The 18249-nt window shown below is 46.8% G+C and overlaps 1 protein-coding gene across 3 annotated transcripts in view; it reads right to left on the bottom strand.

Annotated features, from left to right (window-relative positions):
- THOC6 (THO complex subunit 6) overlaps positions 1-18249 on the bottom strand; it is a 214823-nt gene that overhangs the window by 76669 nt on the left and 119905 nt on the right. For all 3 annotated transcript variants that reach the window (XM_069651700.1, XM_069651702.1, XM_069651701.1), the window contains exons 6-9: positions 8098-8146; positions 7894-7965; positions 7308-7410; positions 6744-6793 (exon numbers count right to left, since the gene is read on the bottom strand). In XM_069651700.1, the coding sequence (XP_069507801.1) occupies positions 6744-6793; positions 7308-7410; positions 7894-7965; positions 8098-8146 (274 nt within the window). The remainder of the gene's footprint in view (positions 1-6743; positions 6794-7307; positions 7411-7893; positions 7966-8097; positions 8147-18249) is intronic.

Genomic DNA, 18249 nt, shown 5'->3' with positions numbered 1-18249 from the left:
TCCAATATATCCCTGAATATGTCGTTCATGAATCGTTGGAAAGTGGCCGGGGCGTTACATAGGCCAAAGGGCATGACCAGATATTCGTACAAGCCATACCGAGTGCAGAAAGCGGTCTTCCACTCGTCTCCCTCGCGGACGCGTACTAAGTTGTATGCGCCGCGTAGGTCGAGCTTAGTGAAAACGGAAGCGTGTGTTAAATGGTCTAGAAGTGGAGTGATTAACGGGATGGGATACCTATCCTTTTTAGTGATAGCGTTAAGACGCCGATAATCTACACAAGGGCGTAAATCCCCCTCCTTCTTAGGTACAAAGAAGATAGGACTTGCCGCGGGTGAAGTGGAGGGGCGGATGTGTCCTAGTCGCAGGGCGTTCTGTACATAGTCTTTCAATGCCAGTTCCTCCGAAGGGGACAAAGAATAGATCCTGCCCGAAGGAATATTGGAATCGGGAAGCAGTTCGATTGGGCAGTCATATGGTCTGTGTGGAGGGAGTACTTCAGACGAGCCCCGGTCGAACACTGACTCGAATTCTCTGTATTCTGGCGGAATCCCAGATACCAACCCCCCAACAGTATGTGTATGCACAAGCTCCGGATCGTCGACAGTCAGTGCGAGTTGGGCTAAGGCCCCCAAAGCCCGGGAAGGTGTGTCAGGGGCTTGATGGACCGGAAGACAATAATTCTGACAGATATCAGACTCAAAGACTACAGTACCTGACTGCCAATTGATCAACGGATTATGTTCATGTAACCATGGAATCCCTAGGATGATGCCGAATTGGGGTGTGGTGATCAAATCAAAACTCAGGGTTTCGGTGTGTACTTCTTGTATGGTTAACAAGAGGGGTGCGGTTTGCTGTTTGACAGGACCAGAAACCAGTGCAGAGCCGTCCACGGCTTGGACATGTTCTGGTCGTGTTTTCACCACTAAAGGTAGGTTGAGGGAATGGGCCAAATCAATATCTATGTAATTACCAGTGGCACCTGAATCAATAATGATATTGACTGCATGAAGAAGGCCTGTAGAGGGACATAGGGTAGCCTTTACAGAAATGGGTTGAACACGAGTAAAGGCAAGGGAGGTACCCGGAGAAGATGACGGAACACTCGACCTGTTCTCCGGTTCTAAGGTCGAGCCGTCCGAAAAACCTGACTCTTCCTGGGCCGTCGAGGACACTCTTTCACGAAATGTCCAGTGGTACCACAATAAAAGCATGCATTATCCACCCTTCTACGTTCTCTCTCAGATGTTGTAATAGGACTACGTAACCCTCCCACTTGCATAGGTTCTTCGGTACTGGAAGCAGGAGTGCCAACAAGAGTGGGAGAGGAAGTGGCCCCCAATTCAGCTCTACGCTCCGATCGTCGTGCATCTACCTGCAAGACCAGATCAACCAATTCCTGGTACTGAGTAGGCATAGAAGGGATCACTGCTAGTGCATCCTTCATGGTGTTACTCAACCCCCTATAGAAAACCACCGCCCTCTTGTTTTCTGGCCATGATGTTTCCGCAACTAGCTGATTGAATCGGGTGATGTAATCTATCAGAGACCTTTTACCCTGAGTCAATTCCAACAACTCCAAATCCCTAGACTGTACTTTGTGTCGGGTATCGAATACTCGGGCCATTTCTAGGACCAGCAAATCAAAGTCGTAGAGAACTGGGCTGTTGTTCTCTAACAGGGGATTAGCCCAAGCGGCTGCTGTTCCGGCCAAATGGGAAAGGGCGAAGGCAGCTTTAGCAGTGGTGGTGGAAAAAGCCAAAGGTCTGCATAGGAAATGTAACTTGCACTGATTAATAAAGGTTCTGAACTTCTTGGGATCCCCTTGATAGCGTTCAGGAGCAGCTAGGGGGGAAGGGGTTGGAAGTATCATCGGAGTTGGGACTACAGGAGCAATAACGGGAGAGGGCGTAGTGGAGGAGCTGGCATCGCCAAACTCAGGGTCTGCAGGAAGGGAATGTTGAACACTTTGTATGGAATCTAACCTTTGATGGATCACAGCGTTTGCGGCGGCCATATCTGCCCTTAATATTGTAATTGCCTGAACCAAAGCAGCTATGGGTTCATCCGTGGATCCCTGCATCGTCTGACACGACTATACGGCTTCTCAGTCTGTTCTGACTTGAGTGTCGTGTAGACCGATGAGACCTCCGTCCCCAAGTGACGCACAGGGGAACTAAATAGAAACCCGCTGTACGACCTTTGAGGCCACAGGTGAGAGATGTCTTCTCGGATCCACGGAGCCTCTAGGAACACCGATGCTGCTGTCAAGAGGGAATGAGGTTAAGCACCAGGCAAGCACAATACAATAAGGAAAACAAGTAACTAAAGTGTCTTACCTATCTGGTGTAATGGAGACCCAGGTGACCTAGTAGGGAGGTTCGAGGCTCATTAGATGCGGCGGTCCCTGGAATGGTAGAACCGCAGGTTCAGCGTGGATGAAGAGTAGCCACCTGTGGGAGTCAGGGCTGGACTTGAATCCCCAGTAGGGAAAAGGCGTAGAAGATCAGCAAGGTACCAAGGGATGATCCAAAGACAAGTCGAGGTGCAGTCCAAATATCCGGCAACAGGTAAAGAGTTCCAAGCAAAAGTACCAAGGGGTGTCCGAGGGAGTCCGTGATAGATTTCCGTGGTCAAGGTAAACAAGGAGCAAGTTGTAACGCCAAACAGTGTCCGAAGCCAGCTGAGAAGCAATGAGCGTTCTGTCTCTCAGTACTTTATACTGATCGCCCCTGGGTCACGTGACTTCTCTGGATCATGTGACGTCCACCAAGATCACACGGGGAACGCCGTAGTGTATCACGTGACTGGCGTGAGGACGTGAGGCCGCCCTTTCTGCTATACGTTCTCCAAGGCAGTTGCCAATGCAGAAAAGGTTGCAATCGAGCCCGTACACTGGTACGGAGTTTTCGGTTCTGTGGGTTCACCGAATCACTTGAGCCTCGAAGCTTGGGAGGAGGTGTTGGGGGAATGTGGGCAGTGTTCTGACGTGTCGTGGCCTGGTGTGCAGAGGATCGCCTAACAGCTACCAATGCAATAAAATGGTTTGCACACCGGGTGAAGTACAGCTGCCACCAATCTACCTCCTAAAACTAATATAGGTTGACAAGATTTACGAGAAGTCCCTCGAACCTTAAAAAATAAATCGGTGATGGAAAGGTTTATGGGCTCCAGAATCACCAAAAATAGAAATTCTGTCTGACCAGTAGCCATGGCAAAGCGGTCAGGCTTCACTCAAGGGAGGTAAAAAGGTGGTGGATGGTACAGTTAGCAAATTGACATTCCAAAAGAATTAATTACAAATATTTACTGAACATATACACTCTGAATTACACATAGTTCAAATAAGCACTTGTGCTATAATACAAATAAATAACATTCATATACAACAGTAAAGAGCCTAAAAACTCCTGCTTTCACAGCAAAATACACTACTGATATCTGGTGGTAAACAATACATATTAGACTAAGGGATGGTGAGAAAAAGGGGCCGTAAGCAACAGTAATATACATAATCTAGACCCACATAGGTTGCACATGGATGTGTCAGATTTCCCACAACTTCCCAAACATTGAGTACTGCAGGACGATCCTATACATTTACTAAAATGGCATAAACAAGGAGTTCAACACAATCAGAAACGTGGCACAGAGGGCCAACCAAAAATCAGTTCATTAGATTTACAAATTCAAAACCATGTAGGGCCAAGTCCATTCCTAGAAAGAAGGTATCCACACTGAAACAAAGTGTCCAATGCCAAGTCAACGCCAGGCATGACTTGCAGTTATGTATGGTCTTAAAAGCCACAATAAATCACCTGAAGTCACACACAAATCCCATACTTGGCTGAAAACTCCAAGGACCCACAAAATCTAGGATAAATGTCTAGTACTAGATAAACACTCAATTTAAATCATTTGGAGGAGTTTAGACGTTTCCCCAAAGGAAATAACAGGACAGTCGATAGGCAGGTACGGGCAAAATAGCAACCAACCACAGAGGACACCAGAGACCTCCTTGAAATGGTTTGGGGGTAGATTCGAGATCTGGCTAGCAAGAGAGGGAAGGAAGCAGATTAAGATTTGGTCAAATGACAAACCAAAGTGGAGGGAGGCCTGAAACACCCACTACTACAAGCCACATGGAGACCCTACTTAGAATGTCAACTAATTTACCAGGACTCGGGGGCAAGTAGTCACGGCTCCAGATTCAGAGGACTTGGTTCAGGAACAGCGAAGGAACCCAGTGAGTAAAAGCTTCCTCTACCAGGGCAAGAGACCGGATCCTGTCCCCAGTACCCTGACCCAGCAATGACCCAGATGAACCAAAAGAAGTAGAATCATCCACCTTCCCAGGAGAACAACCCACCAGCTAGAAGCAGCAATGACGAGGCAGGCACCTGGTAGACACCTGGTAGACGGAGGAAACTGACCAATCAGATCTGGATGACTCAGGGAAAATGGTGCAGCCAGTCAGCAGAAAAAGTCTGATGGATGAAAATGTTGGGGACAACCCAGGAACAGGGACAAACGGCAGAGACTCCCCTAAAGTGCTAAGCCCAAGAGGGTTGCATGGGTAGGAAACACAAGAATGGCCCAGATATATTCCCAGGTGAGGAATTCCAGTCCAGCTAGCAAAGGACCAGGAGGTTGACAAGAACAGCCCAGGCTCCCAAAAAGAATAAACCAGAGCCAAGGCAAAGGAACCAGGAACAAGCCAGTATGGGCGGACAAGATCCTAGACACTCGGCATCCCAATTTCATTGCAAATGCTACAGCAATTCAGGTAAGAAACAACAGATGAGGAATGCACAGGGTCTCCTACAGATATGCAAGTCCATATGTGACTGCATAAAGCAGTGCTCCAATTACAAACCAGACTGACACAAAGGATTTGGCACACAACAAATCAGGCCGGCCCTAAACATCACAGACACTCGGGGAAATCAACCTTGAATGTGTACTTGGGCTGGGACCTGTCTGAAGGGTGCAGGGATGAGCTCAGAGTGAACCCATGCAAGCACCACAGCCCCTTAAGGTTTGCCTAGTTGTACCCACAGACAAAGGAATGAAAAGATACAAAAAGATCAAGCATAGGACTTAAAAATACATGGGTGCCCCAGTGGCTACTGCAATGGTACATTGGGCAACTAATACAGTAAACCTGACTGCTCCCTTGGTGAAGTCAAAAATAAATGACAGCTGCCACCAGCCTACTCCAAAACACAAATGTCATCTGATATAACCACCATGGGGCAATAGTGCGATGCCATGAGCCACCAAAAGACAGCACATTAGTAGAAGTCCCAATGGCACTTCAACCCTTACTAAAGTCCTTTCTAACGAAAAAAATAAGGGCAGATATCAAGAAAACTCGACATGAAAAAGAAAACTGCTAAAGGGTCCCATAAATGGACATCGGAGCCAACGAAAATTGAATTATTTCCCCCCCAAGAACTTGGAATATAGATTTGGGGTTCAAAATTGCTGGAAACTATTTAGCTCTTGCTTGTAGCCTTCAGAACCTGGCGAGCCTGACAAAAACAGATATAAGGAGCTACTTTCTACTTTCCAAACATACTTGTGATAAGAATACCTGTGTGCTGTTAACTTTCTGTTCAGGGATATACATCAAGGAGAAAAAAGGGATATTCAAGGGGACATTTAAAGCAACAGTGATCATAACTACAAAGAACAACATTTTCATCTCACAAGGAAGTAAAATTTTGCTGCGCAATACTCTAGCTCCTAGTTATCCAGTCTCATCTCCTGGATACCAAGTGATGCAATACCCGGAAGCAGCTTTTTGTTGTTGCTCAAATGAATTTCGATCTCTGTAGATTGCCCACTCTGTACGTGTATGGTACAAGAGATGACTCTTTAAAGGGTCAGAGCCACCAGATGTTACAACTCTTTTAACATAGGGATTAAGGATTCCTTTGTTCGATAACTAACAGGACTTTGAGCATTTGGGCTTTTTGCTGGAATCATGAAAGCTAAAGGTGGGTACTGCTTGATGAAAATATGAGAACCCCCTAGTGATGGGGTGAGATTACTTAGTAAAGGGATGTGCTGTATAGATCAGCAATGTGCATCTTTCTGCTACATACTACGGTAAATAGTCCCTCTTTTTAGTAGGCACAAAAAAGGCAGTGGTTTAGTGCCTGTGCTTAAGGATACATTTTAAGAGACCAGGGTGGATGCATTCACAGTGATAACCACAGTTACAGTAGCAACGCCCCAACCACCTTTATCCTAAAAAAATATTTTCCACTTTTGTTCTTTGCACAAGTGAAAAATTGGATGGCCGCATTCTACGATCAATGTTTCAGTTTGTGACATCACTCAGATAAGCATGTTAAGCAGCTTGCACAATTACAATGTGTGAGCATGCCAGACAGCGTTTACTCATTTGTACGGAGGAGAGGAAATGTGAAGGGCAAAGGCTGGCATACATGCGGGTACAGCACCTTCTGCCATGCACATTAGGACTCTGCTGCGCAAATGACAAAAAATTGGCAGCGGGGTACTGGCTACTCCCCAGTGTGAATGTGCCAGGTCCCCGCCGTCAAATTACATTTTGGAGCAACCTGAGCTCCAATGTGTCTTATTGGGAAAACAAACAAACAATAGCACATTTTGAACTTCACAAAAAAAGTTACTAAAATAAGTTGGACAAAAACAGAACTATCTCAATCAAGAATTGAAAAGGGATGCTGTAGCCATATACCCACACTCACCTCGTATTTATAAACTTCAATGTTGTGTACTTGTCCTCCAGTGCGAAGATCTGTTGGGGAGGAAAGGAAACCTGAATGTAATGCAAAGTAGCTGGGTTTTATATGGTGCAACCAGACATTTGGGAGGATCTTATGCAAAGGAGACACCACACCAACCACCCAGAATGGTCTCTAGGTTTTCCAGCTTTATCCTGGCTATTTATAACTACTGCTCTTAGGGTCTATCCAAGACTCATCAGCTGTGCACTCTTCCTACCTTTTATTAATTTCCTAAACAATTTGTACATGAACTCTGCGCCGGACTTTACCCAAATAAATAAAACATCTTGCACACAATGCTACCTAATTCTGCAGAAGACAAATGACGAGTACCACCCCATTCCTGTGTCCTGGTGTAATCATAGAACAGCAGCTGATCCTCTGCAAGACCTCAGGCGAGTTCCTTCACTGCCTTGTGCATCTAACCCTGGATCTACCGCTATCTGTGACTGCGACCCATGGTGACACCTGATACCATCCATAGAACTCCCTTAAATGCCACACAAAAACACTTCCTCAACTCACCCCAGAGGCGCACTGTGCCATCCTCACTCCCCGACAGGCACTCCCGGAACTGCTCTCTGAGCGCCAAACAGTGGATATAATCCTTGTGCCCTTTCATGACGTGCTGCATAGAAACAGAGAAAAAAATGAGCCTTTAAAGCAAAAGAGATGCACAAAGGGAGGGAAAAAGAGGGTCAACGCTACTAAGCCACAGCTCAAGTGGTTTTGGTAATGAGAAAGGGGGCACTAGAGGAATTAGGAGTCAACCAGAAGGTGTGGTCAAGAAGTAAATACATGGGGTACATTAAAAGAGGAAGCATGGCACAATACAAGAGAAGTGCAATCTATCTATGCTCTAGGGAACTCAGCAAGGGGGTGGGTGCAGAGTAAAAAGGCTCAGTGGGTGAATGTTCTTGTGCCAGGAACTTGGACACTACCTTGCACAATGCCAACATGGACTAGCATCTGGATGTCACTTCTGAATCTGACCATCTCTCACCAGGACCACAGCCAATGCGATACTAGCCCTTTGGTGGCATTACTGTTAAGGTATTTATGTGTTCATTGGCATGCTGTACTGTGGCTAGAAAGAGTAAACAATGCTCACCGTGAAGGTGCCAGACTCTAGGTCCATCACATGTACATAGCTATCACCTCCGCCCAGGAGAAGGGTGTTATCCTGCAAAGCACAAAAGAGCGGTAAAACGTGAATACAATGCCACATACAGTGTTTACGCATTGGAGAGGTGGTTGTAGTAATAGTTAAAATAAGCCTCACAATGAAGCTCAACAGAATCGAGAAATGGCTCACCTTGTGGTTAAGGACGATGCTATTGATCTCTGGAATTTCCAAACTTGCCCTGTCATGGATGAACAATTGGGTTTAGCCAGGTGCAAGTACAGCATTTTATAAATTAAATTGATAAAATGCGAGTAACATGGGAACACATTACACACTGAAGCCCTAAAAGAAGTCATCTAAAATATACTAGAACCCAGAAACTTCATTTTCTTATAGTGGTAAAGGGTCCATTGATTTTCCACAATATACATTCGATGCATTGAGTGGTATCCAATCAAATCAAGAGGGTTAAAAACTGCTTACACTTGCAATGGGGACCCACAATTGACATAGGTGCTCTAAGGCAGGGAATTAGGACACATCTGTTTGCAGTAACTTTGTAAACAGAAGCAGGGGGTACAGAATGCAGAGAAATTCAGGGTGCACATTTCATAATTTGGCAGTGTGATGAATCTCAGGATTCAATCACTTCTCCCACGAGGAGAGCCTTTCCTTGTGAGGCTAGGGTGGTGAGCCCGCTATGTAATATACCCCTATGGGTGGCGGCTTGCAGGTCCTCACAGAGAGAGAGAGAGAGAGAGACACCCCTCTGCGGGGCAAGGACCCCCTTTCTGCAGAGGAACTCCCTGGAACGCTTTCTTCTAGAACAGTAACATCAGAACTCCAGAGGCATCCATCAAGCCAAACCACTATTTGTTATTGTGACCCAAGACCCAAACTAAAGATCAATGTAGTAAAACTACTGTGAAGAAGAATAGAATGCTGAGGAAGTAATATCGATAACTCAATGGTTGGAAACCAACAGTACTATAGCAAAGAAGAATGACCTAACCATGAAGAGTGATCGACAAAAGGAGAGAACAAACTATAATCCTCTGCTGAGGAGAACCCAGCAACCAATCATACAAAGAGAAGATGGACTACTGTCCAAGAAAATCGAGAAAAAGAAGGAGTTTAAAACCATTCAAGTGGGGAGTGCTGTGAGAGACCAGGAGATCCTCTGTCGGGAGGAAATCACAAGGTGCTGTGGGCAAGAATCACGGAGGAAACTGGAAGCCAGAGAGAGAGATGAACGAAAACTCCAAGGGAAGGAGCAAGTTGAGAGTGGTGGCGTGACCCCGGAGAGGTGGACTGTTGAGTCTGGCAACACCACAGAGACCCCTGGAGCCACAGAGAAGAAATAGAAGGAATCCAAGTAAAAACCAAAGCGCTCCTGACCACGAAGTAAGCCCTTTTCCTGCAAAAAGGCCCGGTGACATCAATCCGTGGAAAGCAAGGAAACGTCAGAAGACCCGGGAGGGAGGACTGCGATAAGGAGTACAGTCGGCCCACTCACCCAAGTGAGTTGCCTGAAACTAAGAAGAATGAGAAATAGTATGAAACTTTTTTACTTGTCTCTGCGATGTAAGAACTGGACAAGAACACAAAAAAAAATAACTATTGGGTCTGTAATAAATACATAAAGAGAAAGACATAGAAACAGAAGAGGAAGAAGAAGATATTACATGTCTTATTCATAGGGATTTAAAGAACTACAGAAACACAGGATAAGAACCATATCAAGAGGGATTTAGTATCCCTAGTAATCTCAGAGAAGGAGATATTTTCAAAGACCCTTAAGAAGGACATTGTACAAGAATTCCAGAAGCCCATATCTTTGACGAGGAGAAGTCTACAAAGAGAACCAATAGGGGTGCCAAAGACTTGGAAAAGTCCCCTAGACTAACTGAACAAGTTAATCCAGATATAGCTAAAAAGTATCTCAAAATTGTCTACTAAGGCTGTGGAAGCCTACCCAAGAGAAGGGAGTCATTCTCCTGGTCTTTTGTTATTATTGTCTTAGTGGTAGGGACAGAGCAGCTTGACTTTTGACGGAGGACAGACTGTTTACTTTGTGCATCACAACAGACAATGAGCACCTTAGTTTGGTTAGGCAGGGAAATCTATAGATTAGGGACAGAGTCAAGAATGCCAAAAACGGGTCTGTTGCCTTCTTCTGACCTACCACAGCAGGCAAATGGAAAGAAAGGAAGTGCCAAATGCAAGTAAGGAAGTGTTTACCTCAAGAGTCTAGATAGCTGAGAAACCAGATGATGTGATGGAGGCACCTGCGCATATGGAATCTTGTGGATTAACATCAGCACCTTCAACTGAATACAAGTCGAGTCGCGACTAACGCAACCTTTTCATCTTCCCAGCAGGAGTAATGCGATTTCCTTTTCAGTGTTGGCCACAATCCTTGCTGCTTCTTCTTGCGAGACTTGTAGGCAATTTACGAGCATCACTGAAGTGACGCTGCAAACAGGGTTTCCATAATGATTCAGGAAAGCCAGAAGCAGGGAACCCTCTCATACTTGTCTCAATGTGAGCAAGGTCTGTGTGTTGCTTGACTCCGTATCCTTAGCATCCCTATGCCAAGACTCTTAGGGCAGAATTACAATCTTGGTAGTTCTGCTGTCCCATTTGATGGGACCCCCTTTTCTTTTGCCCCTCCCCTTTCCCTCACCCTTTGGTTTTCAGGATCTCTGATTCAGTGTTGTGGTCAGAGGGAACTTCTACTGAAGGCTCCATGCCACAGCAAACCTTCCTGCCATATAGGGCTATGGTAGCGATATGTAGTGGTCGTTTTTAAGCGCCCCATTTTGGCTGTAGGGTGATTACAACATCCTACATTAGTTGTACAGAGAAGACTGTGGTAGGTGGAATTTGCTTTTAGCTGTGCATGCAGTGCAGCCGATGTTACTGCATTAGTAGGACAATGGACGTTTAAGTTGTACTATCAGCTGTTTTCTTTTGGCCATTCCTTTGTTGGAGGAAACGTACGAGGCAGGCTGTTGAGCAAACATGGGCTTCACTCAGAGCCAACCCATGCATTCTCGGTTATGGTTTATACAGGTTTAGACTGGCCCCAGTCCCTAGGCGCACCAATGGGTGGGGAGGAACAGTTATTTTTTTTTTAAAGGCCAGTTTGATTGGTTGACCTCCAATACCTTTGTGTGTCGGCCTAGTGTGCGATTGGAAGGCTGATCTAGGCTTGTTAAGGTGTGAATGGGGGCATCTAGGGAGACTGACGTTTACGCATGTCTGCTGGGATTTTCCTGGTTTACTCATCAATATTGCTGCTTGTTTGTGCCACAAAGCGCTGCTGCTGCTGCTTTTTTAGGGCCAGGTTGGGCCGTACTGGCTTGGCGCCGTGTCCTATCCTTTAGCTCTGGTTTCTTCTTTTGGCTGCTGGATGTGCATCTTGGGCTATCCTTTGTCCTCCGCGGTTCCTCCTCACTGGAGTAGCTGTATCATGCTTGGACTATTGCTTGTTAGTTTTTCTGCTATCTTCCTATTGTGTCCTCCTGGTTGCAGCACCTGGAGATATTATGCCCCTGTCACCCAGAAAGGTGGTGGGACACCAGTATTCTGCCTCCGCTATTTGTCTGGGCAGTCGTAAATCTCCTCCAATGCAGACTCAGTCGTGGGATGGTTTTGCTGACTGGCAACTCCATTTTGCCCCCACGAGTCGTTTGGCTCCACTTGGCCTGATTTCTACATTGTCTATGTGCCACCTCTGTAATTGCTTTAGCTGGGTTGGGGGTCACCCTCCCAGGAAGGCCAAATCTTCTTTTGGACTGTTGCTGGCTAAGGGTTTAAGACTCGGGGTGAATGGATCCTGTAACTCACCCTGCAAGCGAAGATGTGTACTTACTGGGTTGTTTCACTGTTCCGGAGCCAATGCTTCCAAAACTGACACAGAGTACTTACCCACTGGGTCATCAGCTGGTAGGCTATTCTTTAGATTTAACCCCATGGGGATCACTGGTCATGCGTTTCTGCAGGTGCCCTTCTACCGCAGTTTGCTATCGTACTACATTGGCCCAAATCCTGCTATGCTTCCTTTCTTCCTGGGACTTCTGGGTCTCAAACCCACAGCTAAAACGCGGACATCCCCTTGTTTTAGCTTACCATGGGGTTAGTTTCTGCTTTTCCACACGTTTGGAGTAGAACAGAGACTAATCTTACTTCCCCCATAACCACAGCTTTGACTTTTGGATTTGTCCTGTTTAATCCTGTGGGGAACTTTTATCAACTCTATAAGCTGTGCAGTGAATTTGGGGGGTACTCAACTATGCCCAGATGTTTTTCTCGGGTCCCAGGAATTTTAGATCAAGGGACGTGAATAGTAGCTGGCACTGTTGATTTATTAAGTATTTTGAAATCATTGTACTACACTGCTGTTCACTAAAATGTGTTATATTACTGTGTATTACTGCTGGTCATCTTCACAGTAATTCTTTCAAAAGCTGATACAAAGTGCTTAGTTGGTATTTCAGTCCTGTCAAGTATATAAGTCTGACTTCTTTGGCAATAGACCATTTTAGCTCTGGCTAAAGTGGGAGAGGAGAACTTACTACTAGAGAAGGGGTTGATGGTGCTGAAGCAGGGGCATACAGCATCTCCTCTCCTGGAAATAGTCGTCCCCAATCCCATAGGGGGCTTCCCTTCCCATGTGATCCTCCCTCGTGCACCACCCCCAGAGGAGTACACTCAAGCCCTACAATGTCTCCTTACTTTCACGCCATGATGTTACTCGAACGCTATTCTATCTGCCTCCTGCTACTCGCCTTTCAACTCCAACCCACCTTCTCTGCTGGTATTTCATCCGTCTGGGCCCCCAATGCATCTCTCTCCTTCTCCACTCTACCTCCACCCTCCGATGTTACTCTTTCCTATCCTACCACTCTCCCATCTCTACTTCTAGTCAACCCTCTACTCAATCACCCTTTCTTTACTCTCTCAATCACTTGCCACTCACTCTCTATACCCGCCCCCAATACTCCACACACACCACCTTACACGCACACTCGCAACACAGTACCACTTGCTCTCACCAACCGTTGGTTCACCGTCCTTCCTCCTTCCAGCCTCTTGGTCTGCCGGACTCCTCTTCTGACCTCACCCGAAAAACACGCACCTTCCTGTGCCCCATCTTATCCTGGCTTGACTTCTTCCCCTAGCTAATCTCACTAATTCCCATCTGAGAGATGTTAAAAGTGCCAGAAGACACAAAAATGGAACCAAGCACTAGCCTCCCCTCCACCTCCCAGTAACACGCCCACGCCCCAAGCCACCTCCCTCCCTTTTGCCATGTGGGGCCGCTGTGCCAGAAAGACAGTGGCCAGCTTTGGGAAGCTTTCCAATTCATTTCATGGGGCTGCGCTATGGCTAAATCCATGTGAGTATTGCAGGGCATTGGGGTTTTCAAAATTCCGCTCCACAGCATGACTGTAATAGTCTTTTGTGGAGATTTGCGCTGAGGCCAACAGCGACACACATTTCTTGCAGCCGTGCTAATTCTCTGCTGCTCCGCTTGGCGGCCTGCTCTCTTCCCCGCTGGTTAGAGCAATCCGACGACCAGAGTAATCTGTCTGGGGGCTCAGGTGGGCTGTAATCTTGCGGGCGGTTCGCCCACTCTTTTGCTGTCTGGATGCCTGAAATGACAACAAGGATACTAGCAAGCATTCGGCTGAAGCGGTATGGGGAATTGTTCATATACATGCAGGCACGTGGGAGGAGGACAGAAATTGGGCCCTCTCAACTGCCACCTTCCCCTTCTGGGGTAGGACTGGCACTGGCTTGATCACCAGTAGCCCTCCCAACCCAGGCTGTGAGGGGTTCGCATCCCCTTGAGAAGGTTAGATTACTGGCCTTGTCACACAGAGAAGCCAAATTCAATCATGCTTTAAGGCTCCCATGCTCCCTCTCTGATCATGATAACAATGTTCATGCAGCCAGTAACCACCATTCTCAATAAATACATTCTGGACAAATTCCACAGAAATCAACCCTATAAAGAAACAGCAATGGCAATAGTTAAATAAACCAGATTCATAGGTTTATGGGGCCCCTTCCTTTCTCTCCAGCTAAATCCCTTCTTGCAAGCTAATAAGGGGGCGCAAGTCCCAAGCCATTAAAACAAGCAGATCCAAATGATGAAAAGAAGCCGAAGCCAGGATGTGGACAAAGAACCTCAAAAGATAACAGTGTCAATGAGGATGGAGTCAGCCAACAGAAGAGTAGCATCAAGTGAAGCAAAAGATTTTAAAACACAAGTTGCTGGTATCAGTGTGGCGTTGTCAATCTTCCACTCTGGCGTTAAATGCAATTCAGATCGAAATTTTGATCGACATTTTTGATTTCTTGACACTTTTCCTGTCAGAGAGACTTCTACTGAAGTCCCTCTGCAGCTACACTTTTTTGCATGCTGCCTATAGCAGCTGACCTAGCTACCTGGCCTTGTAGGTAGTCTCTCCCACATAATGTGCTTGGAAGTGGATTGGTGGAAGCTACAGGTTGTGCTTTTGGCTACAGCATACAGTGGTCTTTCCTTCCCCACCTAGGTAGCAAAATGCTCAAGTATGGTGGCCATTGGGCTTCCAACGCATTTTAAACTACCCAAAAGCCATTTTGATTCGTTTTCTATGTTGCCGTTCTGCATAGGCAGGCTCTTTGCTAGCGTATCAAATCACAAAGTTAATGGATTTCAGTTTACACCGAATGAGGGGATATACACCTCAATCCACACCTTTTGAGTATGCCCTAATGTGCATGTAGTTTGAGTAGTGCGACAAATCTGGAGGTTTCGTCCCTTCTTTCGTGGGAGGTGTGGGGGGGCCACTTCCTTTGAGGCTAGGGATGAGAGCCCACTAGGCAAAACCCTCAATAAGGATTTGGGAAGGTGGGACCTCACTGAGAGCGACTTCCCACCAGGGGATAGGGACTCCAATTCTTGTAAGGAACTCCCTACAAGTGAGACATTGGCCCTCATTACGAGGTTGCCGGCAGGCTGCCGGTACCTCGGCTTTTCCGTTTCCACCGCCCGATATCCCCGTAATACCAGGATATTACGGGCGATGGCAGAATGTTAAATTCCCATTCCCATGGAATCCCATTGGACTCCATGGGAATGGGAACAGTGAAGCACCGGCACCGTTGTTAACGTTGCCGGTGCTCATTTATTTGTATTTATTTTATTTATAACGCGCAACCCGCAGGCACGGAGGCATCAGGGCGCAAATTTATACAAGGTTACAAAAATGCATATATACAGGAATAGCAATGCAAGAATTTACAAAAGGAATAACATTACATGATATGAACAGGACATAAGGTACAAATAATACAGTGGTACCGGAGCCGCTAGGTAATAACCGGGGTCGGCAGGTCAGAGTAAGTAAGACAGAGGTGCTGTGCGGGACTTCAAGCTGGTCGAAAAGCCAGGATCTAGTATTGGCTTTGAAAGTGTAAAAAGACTCTTCAGCTCTGATTGTAGCAGGGAGGGAGTTCCAGAGCTTGGACACTAGGACCGGTAAGCTTGAACCCCGTGCTTTTTGCAGTTTAAATCTAGGGATGGCTAGACAGTGGGACTGGGCAGTTCTTAGTGGACGGGAGGTCGAGTGTCGCGACAGTCGACTGCCGAGGTAGATGGGGACCTTATTAGCCAGGCTTTTGTGCGTAATGGCGAGTGCTTTGAGTGAGATTCTTTGCTTGACAGGTAACCACTTTAACTTTGTTCTAGTTTCTGTGATATGGTGGTTACGAGGGATGTTTAAGGCGGCGCGAATGGCATTGTTTTGGGTAGTGTGGAGTTTATTTATGTTCTCTTGGCTGGTGCCTAGGTAGAGGGCACTGCAGTAGTCGATTTTAGCCATGATGAGGGTTCTCGCTAGTGTGACACTGTTGGAGGTAGTAAGGAAAGGTCTGCAGGTTGCAATGAGTTTGCATGTGTAGGCAGACGCAGATCTGACAGCATTCGTTTGTCGGGTTAATGATAAAGTAGCGTCTAGGTAGAACCCTAATGTTTTAGTGTCTTTTGAGACTCGAATGTTATTGCTGTCTATGGTGAATGACTGATATGCCGGTTCTAGTCTGCTCAGGCGTTGTGCAGTGCCCAAGATCAGAAGCTCCGTTTTGTCGTCGTTTAGGCAAAGCTGGTGTTGGGCCATCCAAGCTTGGATGACCAAGTAGACATCATTGAGGGCCTTGGTGTCAGCTAGATAATCACCAGGGATGGGAATGAGTATCTGGGTGTCATCCGCATAATTAGTGTAGGAGACACCCAGATAGTCAAGCACATCAAAGAGTGGTTTTGTGAAGATGTTATAGAGTGTAGGTGACACACAAGAACCCTGAGGTACGCCACAGTGAATTGGGGAGGGGTCGGCGGCTGCGGATGGGGCAAAGACTCATGGATCTGTTGCTCAAAAAGGATTTGATCCAGGCTGCAGCCGAGGATGAGAAGTTAGCAGCGGAGTGGAGGTACTTGCAAAGGATTTGGTGATTGACCAAATCAAAAGCGGCCGAAAGGTCGAGAAGTAATAGCATAGCTAGCTTGCCCTGATCCTTTAGGACCTCGATTTGGGTTTTGAGGTCTATTAACGCAGTCTCCGTCCCGTGTCTGGGGCGGAATCCAGATTGTCGTAGACCTAGCATGTTAATGGATTCCAGATAATTTTGAATCTGAAGGTAAACAGCACGGTCTAAAATCTTAAGCGAAAATGGTACTGTTGTGATAGGTTGGAAATTGGTAGGAATACTTGGGTCAAGGGATGGTTTTTTAACCAGAGGGATCACCCAAGCGTCCTTCAGGTTATCCGGGACAATACCGGTTTTGAAGGACGAGTTAATGAAGGCCGTGATGAATGGGGCCAGCTCATGCGCCGAGTCCTTAATAATAGGGGCTGGGCAAGGATCACCTTGGCAGTTGGAGGGTTTAATTCTGAGAATTATGTTTTCTACCTCAACGACGGTGAGCGGTGAGAATGTAAATGATGTGGTGTTAGCAGCGTCTGGAGTGGGGGCCTTGGCAGGGAAAAGAGTGCGGTTGTCGCGCTTCGGGCTGTCCTGCTTATCTTTAATTTTCGCTTGTAGTGTGGAGATTTTATTTAGTAAGCTTCAGTGATGTATCTGCCGGTAGGGGCCTGACCTACCGGAAGGTCAGACCTGCCGGTAGTTCACAGCCCCTAGAGGCAGACTGAGAGTGAGCCGGTCTGGAAAAGGGCCGGTAACGTTGTTACCGGCACTTTATTTCCAGACCAGCTCACTTGCAATGAAGTCCATTGTCTGCATATATGGGAAAAACAGAAGTGGATCTGACTGTCAGCTATGGAACTCCAAATAATGTAGAAAGTGCAGTTGAACAGTTGGCTCAAGAAAATGCTGGCCTCTCAATGGACTTCACAGTTCAACACACTCCTTTGGTATCTGGTAGCAAGAATAAAAAGGACTTTGCCCCATGACTGAAGCAGGAGATGCGATATGAAGCGGCAAACCTCCGACATACCGACTTTATTCAGAGGCGAAGCCACGCTGCTGAGTAGAGCTAGCTGTGGCGCAGAAAAGGACCCGGAAGGAGGTCTGGAGAGAAACCGGGGGAATGCCTAAGTGAATGAGAAACATGGCCTATGAGGCACAGGGCTGTGCAGAGTCGGCGAGGACGATCAGAGCCTGGCCTGATGGAAGGCTTGGCGAGGCAGAGGACGTGGTGTTCCTGGAGCCCAGGAAACACTACCAAACCCGGCAAGCGAGAGAAGAACGAGTCCCCCGCTCGCACTATGCAAAACCAGAGCCAGTGTTAAGTACAGATTTGGGGTAGTGCTTTTCGGGAGCCCTACAACAATCTCAGCCTCCTGGCAATAGGACCCAACCTTTGGTATAAGTCTGAACTTGTAACGCTCACCTGGCTCCCACGGAGGCGCTGGTCTGGTCTGGGTTGCTGTGGCCTCTTCAAGCGTGATGGCAGGATTCGGACCACCGATTGAACAGGACCCCCAAATCTTGCTTGTCTGGCCCGTAGGAATATCCTTCTGCAGATGAGAAAGGGGATTAACTGTCTGCTGAATAATGTGCTTGCTCCCCCCTTTCCCCCTTCGTTCTCCTCTGACTTCCTCCAAAACCCCCGGTTTAAGCTCACCTTATGGTTTGGAAGGATGAACTCTCCATCCTGCTTCTGGTGCAGGGGCGCGCGTTAGTCCAGTTACTTCACTGGTTTTCAGAATGGCGCTGGCAAATCCATTTGACTTTACTGAGCGATACGCCGTAAGTATGAAGATGCAAAAGTTCAAGTGTGAGCCTCCTTTTATGTTGTCTTTTTCTGTCCTTTATTTCAGGTGC

This window comes from Ambystoma mexicanum, chromosome 3p, assembly GCF_040938575.1.
Source record: "Ambystoma mexicanum isolate Mex_15411 chromosome 3p, UKY_AmexF1_1, whole genome shotgun sequence".
NCBI lineage: Eukaryota > Metazoa > Chordata > Amphibia > Caudata > Ambystomatidae > Ambystoma > Ambystoma mexicanum.
This window is presented reverse-complemented; position numbering and strand designations above follow the sequence as displayed.